General features: G+C 54.5%; 1 protein-coding gene across 21 annotated transcripts in view; it reads left to right on the forward strand.

Moving 5' to 3' along the window:
* Positions 1 to 203: 203 nt before the first annotated feature.
* The window catches only part of MAST3 (microtubule associated serine/threonine kinase 3), a 55,664-nt gene continuing 40,092 nt past the window's right edge, over positions 204 to 15,775 (forward strand). For 8 of the 21 annotated variants that reach the window (XM_034946363.4, XM_057300775.2, XM_057300773.2 and 5 more), the window contains exons 1-2: positions 204 to 312; positions 10,104 to 10,135. In XM_034946363.4, coding sequence (XP_034802254.3) covers positions 274 to 312; positions 10,104 to 10,135 — 71 coding nt within the window. In that variant the 5' untranslated portion in view covers positions 204 to 273. Of the gene's footprint in view, positions 313 to 10,103; positions 10,136 to 11,796; positions 12,165 to 12,490; positions 12,880 to 13,164; positions 13,255 to 15,775 lie in introns of those variants that run through there. The other 13 variants (XM_063600012.1, XM_063600014.1, XM_063600015.1 and 10 more) reach the window with 7 other exon arrangements.

Raw genomic sequence — 15,775 nt, forward strand, 5'->3', positions numbered from 1 at the left:
ACCTATCTTAGCCTCAGTTTCTTCATCTGCAAAATGGGGCTGAACGATGCTCCCTTACTTCTGAGAGGATTCCTGCAAAATATTTACTTCTGCGCTCCGCTGGAGGGGCGGGGCCAGCTCGCCCAGTGGGGGCGGGGTCCTGTGGTCGGGCTCCCCGGGAGGGGCGGGGCCAGGCCTTGTCAGCTGACCGGCCTGGCCAATGGCACCTGGCGGCGGGGCCTGGCAGGCCGGGGCGGGGCCGGGGGCGGGCCTGGCGGCGCGGACTCCCGGGCCATGGACGAGTCGAGCCTCCTGCGGCGCCGCGGGCTCCAGGTGAGGCCCCTGCGCGGGCGGGCGGGAGGCAGAGGGCGCGGCCAAGTGGACGCGGCCTGAAAGGTGCCGGGGGGGGGGGCGGGGCCTTCACGGGCTGTAGGGAAACTGAGGCAGAGGGTGGGGAACGCTCAGATCGCTTCTTTTTGACCACCCGCTTCTCAAAGTGCTTTTTCTCATGGTGGGAAGGGGGAAGGTGCCCCCTTGGACATCTAGGGAAACTGAGGCTCCAAGCGATGGCGTGGGAGGAAGAGGCTGAGGGCTCTGCCCCTCCCCACCAGCTGTTCTAATAATAATGCTAGCAACAGCAGCCAGAGAGCTCACCATATGTTCATGGTTGTTTTAGTCCTATTACTAGCGATGTATTAATATTAGTTCATATGTATTAATACCTCCTTGGGTCGTCGCTGCACCACTGTACACCCTCAGCTCAGCCCTACGACGACCTGGGGAGGTTGGGGCTGTCAGGCGCCCATTTGTCAGAATAAGGAAACTGAGGCTCTAGTCCCGGAAAGCCACTCTCCAGAGGTCGCCTAGCTGGGATTCGATCCTGCGCCCTCAACCAGCTCTCTTACGGCACAAGGCGCTGCCAACCAGCAGTGTGACCTGGGGGGAGGGCACCCTTGCTTCTCTGGGCCTCAGTTTTCCAATGAGCCATAGGGTCCTCCTTTTACCGAGTTTATGTTTAGGAGGCTGTGTCATCAGGAGGTAGGGACACAGGCGTCGGGGACAGCAGAAGCCTAAGTTTGAAGCCACACAGGGGCTACATGACCCCGGGCAGCCACCCTTTGACTTCTCTGGGCCTCAGTTTCCCCATTATAAGAAAAGAAAAACAGGAATTAAGGTTTGGCCATTTTCCTCTGGGACTTAGACCACACCCTTAAGAAGCCACCAAGTTTTCAGGTAGGGAACCTGGGATTCAGCACTTACCCAACGAACATTTATGGAGCGCCTGCTGTGTGCCTGGCTCTGGAGAGGCAGCAGAGTGTTCTGCAACCTCTGGAGCTGCCCTCCTAGAAACCCCAAGCTGTTGGGGGAGGTAGACGCCAGAGCAGCGGTGACCCCACGGAGTGATCAGTTGTGATAAGGGACTCACAGCAAGTGAAGGAGGCGCCTGACCCAGGCATTGCTGGGAGCCCTGGGGTAGAGGAGGCAGCCAAGGGTGGCGAGGCATTGCAGCGGGGGGCGGTATTTAGGGAAATGAAAGAGGTTGACAGAAGCTGGAACCTAGGGAGGACTGAGCAGGTGGGGTGGGGGTCGGGGACTGAGGTTAGCTCCGGGTGGGTTGAGGGGGTGAGAGGAATGGGGCCGGCGGGTCTCCAACCTGGAGCCGCACCGGTAGCTGCGGGACTGCGAACTCAGCAGGTGATGGGAAGCCAGGTCGGGAGTGGTCAGGGAAGGCACGGGCTGAGCTGCAGATCAGAGACACCCGGTCTCTGGCCGCGCGGGGGTGGGGCAGAACTGGAAGCGCTGAGGCCAGAGGCAAGAGTGGGGGACTTGGGCGGAAAGGAGGGGGCGGGGCGGGATTGGCGAGCAGCGTGGTGTTGGTGGGGGGGCAGCCCCGCCTCCAGCCCCAGTTAGATGCCAACCCGCCCGCAGCCTCTTAAAATAGAGAAACCGCCTCCGGGTAGGCGAATGGGGGTGCTGCTGACGTCAAGAAGTGGGGCCTGTTCCATGGTGGGGGGGTCAAACATTTCCTGATGGTAAGTTCTATGTTACAAAAGGGGAAACTGAGGTTCAGAGAAGCATAGCCACTGTCGGGGTTTCACAAAGTATAGGTGACAGAGTCAGACAGGATTTGAACCCAAGCAGTTCCGGCTTCCTCTCCAAACCAACCCAGCACAGGCGTCCCTCCACGAAGGTGGAGGGATGAGCACGGATTCCCCGACTGAATGAGGGCATTCCGGGCAGAGGCCACAGCACGTGCAAAGGCCCAGAGGCATGTAGCCTTTCTTACCTGTTTATCTGGGGAAACAAGAACTTGAACCTATTTCTTAGTACTAGAGGCTGATGGCCAGGACTTAATGCTTCCAGGGCCTTCAGTGCTGATTTTGAAGAGGTTAGACTTTCCCCCTAGGGTGATGGGGAGCTATGGAAGGTGCTGGAGCAGGAGAGGACATGCCCATATTGAGGGGCAGGGAAGACTCCTCTGGAGGGCTAGGAGCAGGAGTGGGGGAATCAAAAAGGGCAGGAAGCCAGGAAGGAGCATGGAATGAAAGTCTAAGTGTATCAGGTGTGGTGGCTCATGACTGTAGTCCCAGCTACTCAAGGAGGCTGAGGCAGAAAGATCTCTTTTTTTTTTTTTTTTTTTTTTTGAGAAAGAATCATGCTCTGTTACCCAGGCTGGAGTCCAGTGGCGCAATCTCGGCTCACTGCAACCTCCACCTCCCGGTTTCAAGTAATTCTCCCTGCCTCAGCCTCCCGAGTAGCTGGGATTACAGGCACATGTCACCACGCCCGGCTAATTTTTGTATTTTTAGTAGAGACGGGGTTTCGCCATGTTGGCCAGGCTGGTATCAAACTCCTGACCTCAGGTGATCCGCCCACCTCGGCCTCCCAAAGTGCTAGAATTACAGGCGTGAGCCACCGCGCCCAGCCAAGAAGGATCTCTTGAGCCCAGGAGTTTGAGGCTATAGTGAGCCATGATCACGAGACCCTATCTCAAAAATAAAAATAAAGGTCCAAGTGGAAGAAGATTAAAATAATAATAAAATAATAGTAAAGTGGGAATAACCGTTCATATTAACAGCCTAAGCCCTCTCATGCATTCAATTCTCCCAACAGCCCGAGTGGTCAGTGCTATTATTAGTTCCACTTTTCAAAGGAAGAAACTGAGGCCCAAAGAGGGAAGTACCCACCAGGAAGCCAGAGAAATTCTAACCAATCTGGCACCTGAAGGTGTTGTCTTCATCAGCCCCAGTTTGGGGTCTCTTTTGACTGGAAATCTTGTTAATGGTCCAGGAGCACCCCAGCCAATCAGGGGGTAGATCGCTGATGCGAGCCAATCAGATTTCCTGGAGGCCAAAGGCCAAAGAGTCCATTCACAAACGGGTGCTGACCGGCCAATCCAGACGCATAGCCCAGGGCGTCCTCTCCGGTGGTGACAATGTGAGGCGTGCTGTTGGCTGTGTGCAGGAAAGGTCTGAAAAAGGATCCGGCCTGGCCCGCGGGCGGCCAGTTTGCGACAGCCCTGGGTCAAGGGAGGAGGTGGAGACCTTCCCAATTTGGGTTAAACTCAGCCTCACGCATAACGTGTGCAGGCATCAGGTAACGTGAGCTGTTATTACTACTACTACTATTATCTTATTACATTTATCATCTCCTACTTGGACCTTTGCTTTACACATGACCGAATTTCAAAACACCAGGTCCCACAAACAGAGCATCCCCCGGCAGAGAAGGGCTAGAGCCTGTATCTGGACTTTTGTCTCTGCCGCTACTGGGGTGGCTCCTCTAGGTTCAGCCCTCCAAGGTGATCCTGCTTTCTCATGGACAGCTTCCACTTATTTTCCTCCTCCTCCCCCTCCTCCTCCTCCTCCTCCTCCTCCTCCTTCTCCTTCTCCTCCTCCTCCTCCTCCTCCTCCTCCTGGAAGCCCTGGGGCTGGTGCCATGTGGTCCATGCTGACTTCTCTCCCATTTAATTCCAGGGGCATCGAACTTCCAACCGGGCTTGGTGCCCAGCAGGCTGAGTCTCACCTCCCTTTGCACGTGCTGTTTGCTGGGCATGGACTGGTGTTTTCCATGTGCCTGCAGGCTTTGTTTGACACCCCCTACTCCAGGAAGCCCCTTAGCTCTCCTCTCTGTGTGCCTCCAATCCCTCTTCTCCCTTCGAGTCTCTCTTTTTTTAGACAGGATCTTGCCCTGTCGCCCAGGCTGGAGTGCGGTGGCCCAGGCTGGAGTGCAGTGGCGCCATCTTGGCTCACTGCAGGCTCCGTCACCTGGATACAAGCGATTCTCACAGCCTCAGCCTCCTGAGTAGCTGGATTACAGACGAGCGCCACCACACCCGACTAATTTAATTTTTATATTTTTTAGTAGAGATGGTGTTTCACCATGTTGGCCAGAAATGGCCTCAAACTCTTTTTTTTTTTTTTTTTTTTTTTTGAGACAGAGTCTTGCTCTGTCGCCCAGGCTGGAGTGCAGTGGTGTGATCTCCGCTCACTGCAAGCTCCACCTCCCAGGTTCACGCCATTCTCCTGCCTCAGCCTCCCGAGTAGCCGGGACTACAGGCTCCTGCCACCACACCCGGCTAATTTTTTGTATTTTTAGTAGAGACGGGCTTTCACCGTGTTAGCCAGGATGGTCTCCATCTGCTGACTTCGTGATCCTCCCGCCTTGGCCTCCCAAAGTGCTGGGATTACAGGTGTTAGCCACTGCGCCTGGCCTTTTTTTTTTGAAACGGAGTTTCACTCTTTCGCCCTCCTTTCTCCCAGGCTGGAGTGCGATGGCACAATCTCGGCTCACCGCAACCTCTGCCCCCGAGTTCAAGCGATTCTCCTGCCTCAGCCTCCCAAGTAGCTGGGATTACAGGCGTGCGCCACTACATCCTGCTAATTTTGTATTTTTAGTAGAGACGGGGTTTCTCCATGTTGGTCAGGCTGGTCTCCAACTCCTGACCTCAGGTGATCTGCCTGCCTCAGCCTCCCAAAGTCCTGGGATTACAGGCATGAGCCACTGCACCCGGCCACCTTTTTTTTTTTTTTTTTTGAGATGGAGTCTCATTCTGTCACCCAGGCTAGAGTACAATGGTGTGGTCTCGGCTCACTGCAACCTCCGCCTCCCGGGTTCAAGGGATTCTCCTGCCTCAGCCTACCGAGTAGCTGGGACTACAGGAGCCTGCCACCACATCCAGCTAATTTTTGTATTTTTAGTAGAGACGGGGTTTCACTATGTTGGCCAGGCTGATCTTGAACTCCTGACCTCGTGATCCGCCCACCTTGGCCTCCCAGCGTGCTGGGATTACAGGCGTGAGCCACCGCACCTGGCTCAAACTCTTGATCTTAAGTGATCCTCCCGCCTCAGCCTCCCAAAGTGCTGGGATTACAGGCGTGAGCCACAGCACCCAGCTGCTTCGGGTCTCTCTTAATCCCTCCAGTATGGGGGTGCTCCTGCTGTGCTATGTCTTCTCCAAAATGGGATTTCCTCAAGGTGGGGCTAAAGCTTGTGGGGGAGGCAGCATCCCCCAGCCTGGTCAAGCGCAGACGGGTATACCATAAATATTACCTTTAAAGGGCAGTTTCAGGGGGTCGGGGCCTCCCCAACCTCCACTCCTCTGGGTGGGAACCACTCCCAGGGGAACAGCAGGCACAGAGGGAGCTGTGGGTGGAAAGCAGATGGTGCGGGGACCGAAGGGTCCGGGAGTGGTGCCAGGAGAGTTCTGTGTGGTCCAGCTTCCCCGGGAGCCTTTGCAGGGAGCTGCCGATTTTGCCTCACCTCTCTCTGCCACTTTAAAAAAACATCTTCAGGCCAGGCACAGTGGCTCATGCCTGTAATCCAGCGTTTTGGGAGGCCGAGACGGGAGGACCGCTTGAGGTCAGGAGGTCAAGACCAGCCGGACCAACATGGTGAACTCCTGTCTCTACTAAAAATACAAAATCAGCCAAGCGTGGTGGTGGGCGCCTGTAATCCCAGCTACTTGGGAGGCTGAGGCAGAAGAATCGCTTGAACCCAGGAGGTGGAGGTTGCAGTGAGACAAGATCGCACCATTGCCCTCCAGCCTGGGCGACAGAGCAAGACTCCATCTGAAAAAAAACAAACAAATGAAATATTCACATCTTTTTGTCTTTTGGAAGCAGCTTTCAACTGGTGGTTATTATTCACGTCTTGATCATTGTCTTGACTCCCATCCATCCAAGTCTCCCCCAGCACCAGGCCCTGAGCTTGCTACTCATTGATTCCTCCAGGGACCCTATGTCACTGGGCCATTTTCCAAATGAGAAAACTGAGGCACAGAGGGGTTAAGTCACTTGTCGGGTCACACAGTGCAGGAGTGGGGGAGCCAGACTGGGAACCTAGGACTGTCAGAGTTTTGGAAGGAAATGCCTGGATGGGGTGCAAGTGGGACCCCCCACCAGGGTTCAAATCCCTCCCTGTTTCACGTGGGGTAGTGGAGGAAGTGGTATAAGATCCCACAACTGGCTGGGTGCAGTGGCTCATGCCTGTAATCCCAGCACTTTGGGAGGCCAAGGCAGGTGGATCACTTGAGACCAGGAGTTCAAGACCAGCCTGGGCAACATGGTGAAACCTCATCTCTACAAAAAATACAAAAATTAGCCGGGTGTGGTGGCACATGCCCACAATCCCAGCTACTCGGGAGGTGGAGGTTGCAGTGAGCCAAGATTGCACAACTGCATTCCAGTCTGGGCGACATAGCCAGACGCTGTCTCAAAAAAAAAAAAAAAAAAAAAAAATTCCCACAACTATTGGAAGGGGAAGAAGGAGACCCTAATGGCCACGGTGATGGTGGTGATGGTTCCATCACCATGACTGCTTGAACTAAACGCCGTGAGTTGTCTGTCCTCAGACATATTCAAGCAGTCAGGGAGACCTTCGAGGGGTAGATTATTCTCCTCCCATCGTGACAGCTTGGTTTTCTGAGCGCAGAGCAGCTGAAGTCACGCCTGGGGTGACGCCACACCCCCGCGACCCTTCCCCACCTCTCCCGGGAGACCTTGCCCTCCCAGCTGGGTCATCCGGCAGCCCAGCAGCTTCCGGCCCCCTCCAATTGGCTGTAGGGGCCGATGGCGTCACTGGTTGCTATGGCGAACACCCAGATCACGACGTGGGCAGCCTGGAGCCCACCAAAGTAAAAATAGTCGTGTGTCCCCAACGTGGCCGCCCTGATGTGTGTGGAGGGAGGGTGTCCTGAGACCCAGTTTCCTGCCTCTCACTCCACTAAGAGACGTGGGCAGCCGGCTTTCCTCTGCACCTAAGTTTCCCTGCCAGTAAAACAGCCCCTGCCCGCGGTTCGTAGGAGGTGGCTCAGTAAATGCAAGGACATTTACCAGGTATTATGACAGCTTCCATGGTCCCTTGCTGAGCTCAACAATAGTACAACAGCACACAACAGCAGCAATAGTAATGGCTGATCATGATTAACCCAGAACCCTCCTCACGTCATCTCCAGTTACATATGGGGAAACTGAGGCACGGGGCATACAAATAATTTGCATGGCCAGGAAGAAACAGAGAATTGAACTGGACCCAGGTCTGGGTGTCCCCAGATTCTAAACTTGTGCCACATGGCATTTTGAGAATTTAAAAACCCTCGTGATTGACCAGGTGCGAGGGCTTACACTGTAATCCCAGCCCTTTGGGAGGCTAAGGTGGATGGATCACTTGAGGTCAGGAGTTCGAGACCAGCCTGGGCAACATAGTGAAACCTCGTCTCTGCTAAATATACAAAAATTAGCCAGGCATGCTGGCACACACCTGTAACCCCAGTTACTTGGGAGGCTGAGTCAGGAGAATCGCTTGAACCCGAGAGGCAGAGGTTTCAGTGAGCCAAGACTGCACCACTGCACTCCAGCCTGGCGATACAGTGAGACTCCATCTAAACAAACAAACAAACCAAAAACTGTTTTTTTGGCCGGGCATGGTGGCTTATGCCTGTAATCCCAGCATTTTGTAATCCCAGCATTTTGGGAGGCCAAAGTGGGTGGATCATCTGAGGTCAGGAGTTCAAGACTAGCCTGGGCAACATGGCAAAACCCTGTCTCTTCTAAAAAAAAAGAAAAGAAAAGAAAAGAAAAAAAAAGTCCCAGCTACTCGGGAGATTGAGGCAGGAGAATCGCTTGAACCTGGGAGACAGAGGTTGCAGCGAGCCGAGATTGCGTCATTGCACTCCAGCCTGGGCAAGAAGAGCAAAAGTCTGTCTCAAAAAAACAAAAACAACAACAACAAAAAACCCTCTTGGGCAGCCCATGTCTGAGGATGGACTGTGAGGTCACAGTGGAACACAAGCTCAGGGCTTTCTATCCTTCATGCGGTGAGGGCACCCAGAGTTGGTGCAGGTCAGTTTGCTGAGCTCTAAAAGGGTCTTCAAAAGGGAGTCACCCGTCAGCCGTCCTCCCCACGCCCCCACTGGTACCCAGGGCCCAAACTTGCATAGGCTTTTCAGCGAGTGAGGAGAGAATGGCGTTCAGACCTAGACCCAGGAGGAGAGGGACATCTGAGACGGGACAGGGAGAGGACAACTCAGGAATCTCTGTTTTCTCAACAGATTATCAGTTTTTAGCCACTACTGACATACTTCTTCATAAATACAACTAATTTGTAATTTTAAATAAAATTATTATTAATTTTTTTAGACTTAGAGTGTTGCTCTGTCACCCAGACTAGAGTGCAATGGTATTATCATAGTTCACTGCAACCTCCAACTCCTGGGGTCAAGCAATCCTCCCACCTCAGTCTCCTGAGTAGCTGGGATTACAGGCGTGCAACACCACACCTGGCTAATTTTTTTTTTCTTTTTTTGAGACGGAATCTCGCATTGTTGCCAGGCTAGAGTGTAATGGCACCATCTCAGCTCACTGCAAGCTCCGCCTCCCAGGTTCAAGCGATCCTCCCGAGTAGCTGGGACTACAGGTGTGCGATACCACGCCCAGCTGATTTTTGTATTTTTAGTAGAGACAGGGTTTCACCATGTTGGCCAGGATGGTCTCGATCTCTTGACCTCGTGATCTGCCCGCCTTGGCCTCCCAAAGTACTGGGATTACAGGCATGAGCCACCGCACTTGGCCCTTCTTATTTATTTATTTATTTATTTATTTATTTATTTATTTATTTATTTTTGAGATGGAGTTTCACTCTTGTCGCCCAGGCTGGAGTGCAATGGTGCGACCTCGGCTCACTGCAACCTCCGCCTCCCGGGTTCAAGCGATTCTCCTGCCTTAGTCTCCCAAGTAGCTGGAATTACAGGCACCCACCACCACGCCTGGCTAATTTTGTATTTTTAGTAGAGATGGGGTTTCACCATGTTGGCCAGGCTGGTCTTGAACTCCCGACCTCAGGTGATCCGCCCACCTCAGCCTCCCAAAGCTCTGGGATTACAGGTATGAGCCACTGCGCCTGACCGGCCCGGCCCTTTTTTTGAGACAGGGCTCAAGCAATCCTCCCACCTCAGCCCCCCAAGTAGCTAGGAGTACAGGCTTGAGCCGCCATGCCCAGCAATTTTTTTTTCTTTTTTTCTTTTTTTTTTTTTTTGTAGAGACGGGGTTTCACTCTGTTGCCCAGGCTAGTTTCAAACACCTGAACTCAAGTGATCCATCCGCCTTGGCCTCCCAAAGTGCCAGAATTACAGGCGTGAGCCACCGCACCCGGCCTACTCTGGCTAATTTTTTAAAAAAGTTTTGTAGAGATGGAGTCTTGCTATGTTGCCCAGTCTGGCTTAAACTTCTGGGCTCAAACAACCCTCCTGCTTTGGCCTCCCAAAGTACTGAGATCACAGGTGTGAGCCACCGTGCCCAGCCTAAAATATTTTTTAATGCAGGTATGGTAGGAGCCGGGTGGGGAATTAGACTGTGAATCTGGAGGGCCTCCAGGAAGAAAGGATGTTGAGTTCAGACCTGGAGTATGAGCTGTAGTTAATTAGGGCCAGAAGGGAGGGAAGGCTGTTCTGAGAGAGCGCACAGATAGCGCAAAGGCCTTGAGGCAGGGCTGAGCCAGTGTGTAGAGTGAGCGGGAAAGATGCATTGGTTGGGGCAGGGGATTGGGGATTGTGGGGGTGCATCAACGGCCAGGGGTTCTGCGGGCTAGTCTCTCTGAGAATGATCCCCATTTCTGTCTCATTGCAGAAGGAGCTGAGCCTGCCACGCCGAGGACGTGGGTGAGTTCACCTGGGGCTGGCGGGCTGGGTGGGCCCCAGTGGTCTTGGAAGTGGATATTTCAGCAACAGCCACTGAATTGTGAATGTATTTAATAATTACAGCAACACATCTCATGTTCATTCTTGCCCTCGTGTTTGCAAAGTGCTTCACAAGCACCTGGCCTCTCGCCACAAACATGGGAGGCCATGCCAGTTTGCAAATGAGGAAGCTGAGGTGCAAAGGGGTTTCATCACCAGCTAAGGACACTCAGCTGGGAAGGAGAGAAACTTGTCTGGAATCCAGAGTCCAGATGTTGAATTTCAGCTGAAGTGTATTAGAACTGGCTTGAATGCCTCTCATGACGGGGAGCTCACTTCCTTTTGGGGAACACCAGCAGAAAATCATCTCTCATCTAGGCATGGTGGCTCCCGCCTGTAATCCCAGCACTTTGGAAGGCTGAGGCAGGCAGATCACTTGAGGCCAGAAGTTCGAGACCAGCCTGGCCAACATGGTGAAACCCCGTCTCTACTAAAAATACAAAAAAATTAACCAGGCGTGGTGGTGCACGCTTGTAATCCCAGGTACTCAGGAGGCTGAGGCAGGAGATTTGCTTGAAGTGAGGTGAAGGTTGCAGTGAACCAGGCTCCCACCACCAGACTTCAGTCTGGGCAACAGAGCGAGACTCTGTCTAAAAAAAAAAGAAAAGAAAAAATCATCTCTCTCGGGATCACATCAGTGTTCCTGTAGGTTGGGTTTTTTTTTGTTTTGCTTTGTTTTCTTTTTGAGACGGGGTCTCTCTCTCTGTCACCCACATAGTACAGTGCAGTAGTGTCATCTTGGCTCACTGCAACCACTGCCTCCCAGGTTCAAGAGAGTCTCCTGCCTCAGCCTCCAGAGTAGCTGAGACTACAGATGCGAGCCTCCACACCTGACTTGTATGTTTAGTAGAGACAGGGTCTCACTATGTTGCCCAGGCTGGTCTCAAACTCCTGGACTCAAGCGATCTGCCTGCCTCAACCTCCCAAAGTGCTGGGATTACAGGCATGAGCCACCATGCCCAGTCTAGGTTACCATTTTTTATCCCCAAATCTTAGAGAACATTATTGTTCAATGCTTTCATTCATTTACAGATGAAAGAAACCAAAGGCCGGGGTGGGGAGGGGTTTTCCTTGAGCTAGTGGTCTGGAAGTGTGTGACTGTGGACACCCCATCTTTGGGAGCTGCTTTTGCCTGAGTTGGGGGTGGGAATCACTCAATGAACATTTTTTTGAGCACCTGCTGTACACTGGGCCCTGCTGAAGCAGAGGGGATACAGACAATTCAATCTCAGAGCAATGGTTGAAGTTTTGTATGCAGGAGAGAGCTCAACCAGAGAAAGAGACAGAGGTGCTGGGGGTGGCTTTATCCTGAAGATCTGGGGCCTCTTGGAGGAAGTGACCTTTGAGCTTAGATCTGGAAGAAGAGGAGGAGCTGGCAGCGGGGAAGTCTGGGGAGAATGGCATTCCAAGCAGCAGGAACAGCGTGGGCAAAGTTTCTGGGGTGCCAGTATGCTTGGCGTTAGAAGAACAGCATGAAGACAAGGGTAGCTGAGTGGAGTGAGTGGAGATGAGGTGGCAGGACAGGAGAAGGAGGAGGTCCTGGGAATGGGGTCAGAGTGGCCCCCAAGCCCAGGCCATCTGCTTCTGTTCCAGTGGGGATGATACAGTTGGTGGGGAGGTGCTTGAAGGCCCCAGTGGTTGGGGGTTGCTGGGGGACTCGGACATTGCCCCGAGAGCCGGCACTGTTTTCAGCCTTGGCCCAAGCTGTGTGCAGAGTGTTGGACCGTGAATCAGTGAGGACTGCCGAGGGCAAAGTCCTGGACCTTGGGGTAGGACAGAGCCAAAGACTCCACAAGGGATGTCCACTCCCTGCCACCTTCCCTGTGCCCCACTGGGTCCACCGGGGCCTCAAGAGGGCCAGAGTGAGACACAGACACCCCCAGACCGTGGGGTTTGCGCTGAGAGGGAGGAAGGACAGAGCTGGCGGCGCCTGGTGCTGGTGGGGGTGCAGGTACAGCTTGGCGGAGGAGGGGCTGGTGGGGTTGGGATCGTATATGGGTGAGGGGGCGACCTTCCTGGCAGAGGAAACAGCTGGAAGCCAGGGACTGGAGGTGTGGTCAGAGCCTCTAGTGTGCGCGGGGATGCGGAGACCCGAGCGGGTTAGGACCTCAGTGCTGAGCAGCTGGCCGGGATGCGGGGTTGGGGAGTTGGGGCGGACTGCGCTCAGATCCCGGCTCCCAGAGAGCCCCAGGGCCGGGGCGAGGGCAGAGGCCGGGCCGGGGCGGGGAGAGGCGGGGTCAGGCCATGGAGCAATCGCGCGGACCGCGGAGCCAGTGACCGCCCTTCCCTTCCGGGGCGCAGCTCGGGGGCTCCCGAGCCGGCGGCCTCGGCGTCCCTGCGGCAGACAGGGCGGCACCCGCGGCTCCCCTTTCCCGCTGCGCGACCCTCGCTGCCGGGCCGGGCCTGCGCGCAGGTGCGGAGCTGCGATCCCCGCCCCGAGGCGGAGCCAGCCCGGCCCCCAGCGGCCCAGCCCCCGCGTCTAGTCTGCCGCACCAGCCAGGCGTCTGTCCCTGCGTCCGTGTGTCCGTCCGTCGGTCCGATCGCGCCACGATCAGGGCTTCCGGGGGCCAACAAGGGGGCGTCGGTACCCCGCCGCACAGAGGCGGCCTCTGCCTCGGCATGAAGTCCCGCAGGGACAAGCTGCACATCCCGGCGCTGACCCTCGAGTGAGTGTTGGGTAGGGCGGGGGTATGCGGGGTGCAGGGAGGACAGGATGACAACTACCCTCCCCCCACGTCTCTGTTCGTGTCGCCCAGAAACGCACCGCCGCCTCCGGGGAGCCCTCCTGGGCCATCGGTCTGGCCCCGCCCTCACGTCCTGAGCTGAACCCAGAATCCCCGGTCTTGGGCCCCTACTCCCTGAGGGAACCGCAGCCGCCATCCGGAGATCCGGATTCGGCCACACGAAGGGGCGGCCGCCAGGTTCACCGTCCCCGGCCTCTTTCTTTGCAGTCTGTCTCCGAGCAGCCAGAGCCCGTCCCTGCTGGGTCCCAGCAGCCCCTGCAGCCCCTGTAGCCCCTCCTTGGGCCTGCACCCCTGGAGGTAAGTGACAGCGCGTGTGGGCGGGGCGCAGACATCGCCCTGGCACCCCAGAGCCTTGGAAACCCTCCAGACTCATCGGTCTCCTCAAGATACTGTAGGTTGGTGACATCACCTCTCTGGGCCTCAGTTTACCCCTCCACATAATGGCACTGTGATACGTTCTAAGGGCTTAATGGGAAAATTCCATTTTTAGCCAGGCCAGCATCTGACAGGTGGCCAAGGAAAGGGAAGAACTTAAGCTGTTGCCCAAGGACTTCCCCAAGACAGGTGCCGGATTCCCAAGCTGCTCAGGGCACTCTCTGCTGAATTGGCCTGGACTCCTGGGTGGTGACCTCAGGGAGAAAGCTCCTCCCTCTAAACACACACGCACACCCAAGGCTGAGAGGCCACCAACGAGAGCCCTGTGAATTGAGCTTAACCGAAGTGGCACCAGGAGAAAAGAACCAGGGTGACTGAGCGCTCCCTAACCCCTTCCTGATCCCTACTTCCCAGTTAAGAAAACTGAGGCTCAGAGAGGAGATGCCAGTTTTCCTGATTCAGTCCATCCCCTGGGGGCCAAGCATCAGGGACAGCTTTGCTACCAGGTCTGTTGAGGGTTCTACTGGCCAGTTGGTTGACTCTGTGACTGGCCAGGTTTCAGGACAGGAAGGAGTTTTGTGAGCTCCTCTCATGGTTTGGGCAAAAGTTTAGGGAGGGACAGATGTGAGGTCAATGGTGTCTGTTACAGTTACGTGGCCCATCAACCATTTACACTTTAGTATGAATGAGCTGCTTAACTCTTTCCACAGATTTTTTTTTTTTTTTTTTTGAGGCAGAGTCTTGTTCTGTCCCCTAGGCTAGAGTGCAGTGGTGCAATCTCAGCTTACTGCAACCTCCACCTCCTGGGTTCAAGCAATTCTCCTTTTGTAGCCTCCCAAGTAGCAGGGACTTTAGGCACCTACCACCACATCCAGCTAATTTTTGTATTTTAGTAGAGATGGGGTTTCACCATGTTGGCCAGGCTGGTCGCAAACCCCTCTGCCTCAGCCTCCCCAAGTGCTGGGATTACAGGCATAAGCCACATGCCGGGCCATCCACAGACCTTTTAATGGGGAGAAGAGAGAACAATATAGAGCCCACATTTGGGTGCTGGGCAACAGGGAGGTACCTTCCTTCAGACGCCAAGCACTTATGAGACACCTACTGAGATCCAGGTGCTAAAGGCATTGCTATAAAGAAAACATAGTCCCTCCATCAATGGCTTCTCAGTCAGCTTGGGGAATTCAGTGATAAAACGAATGGATAAACAAGATGTATTCAGACAGGGACCTCTTGGGGAGGTGATGTTTGAGCCAAGGCCTGGGCACAGCTAAAGGAAAATTGGCACCAGGCAGTGGGTACTGCATGTGCAAAGGTCCTGTGGCAGGACTGAGGTGGTGGGTTTTTTGTTTTTGTTTTTTGAGACAGTCTCACTTTGTCACCCAGGTTGGACTGCAGTGGCATGATCTCGGCTCACTGCAACCTCTGCCTCCCAGGTTCAAGTGATTCTCCTGTTTCAGGCTCCAAGTAGCGGAGACTACAGGCGTGCCACCACGCCCGGCTAATTTTTTGTTTGTTTGTTTGTTTGTTTGAGAAGGGATCTTGCTCTGTTGCCCAGGCTGGAGTCCAGTGGTACCATCTTGGCTCACTGCAACCTCCGCCTCCTAGGTTCAGGTGATTCTCCTGCCTCAGCCTCCCAAGTAGCTGGGATTACAGGCACACACCAACACTCCCGGCTAATTTTTGTATTTTCAGTAAAGATGGGGTTTCACCATGTTGGCTAGGCTGGTCTCGAACTCCTGACCTCAAGTGATTCTCCCGCCTTGGCCTCTCAAAGTGCTGGGATTACAGGCATGAACCACCGAGCCTGGCCTAATGTTTGTATTTTTAGTAGAGGTGGGGTTTCATTATGTTGGCCAGGCTGGTCTTGAACTCCTGACCTCAGGTGATCCACCCGCCTTGGCTTCCCAAAGTGCTAGGATTATAGGCGTGAGCCACTGTGCCCCGCCTGAGATTTTTTTTAAGCCTCTGTGTCTGCCTTGGGGGGAGAAAGTTCTGCTGGGGCCAGGAATGGAGGTGGCCAGAGAGAAGGAGGTGGCTAGGACAACATCCAGGAACAAGTCGAGGCATCCATTGAGAATCAGAGACTGCCATCACCCCCATTTAGTGAAGAAAACAGGGGCATAGGACCTCAGAATGTGTTATCAGGAGCATCCTAGGAAGGTTTCGGGCCAGATCTGACTCTGTCTAAATCCTTGGCTTCCACCCCAGGTGAGGACATGATGAAGGGAGGGACCCGTGTGTTGGAGGCCGCTGAGCAGATTTGACCAGTTTTAACTGGGAGGGGAGGGAGGAAGTATCTGGGACTGAGAAAGGCCATAAGGCTGCCTCACTCACCACCAGGGGGCAGCAGAGCCACATTGCCTTGGGCCTGGCAGGGGAATGGGTCCCTGCCTGCCATGTTCCAAGCATCCTAGGAATAAGCTCATAAACGTCCCAACAG

Source organism: Pan paniscus, chromosome 20 (assembly GCF_029289425.2).
Source record: "Pan paniscus chromosome 20, NHGRI_mPanPan1-v2.0_pri, whole genome shotgun sequence".
NCBI lineage: Eukaryota > Metazoa > Chordata > Mammalia > Primates > Hominidae > Pan > Pan paniscus.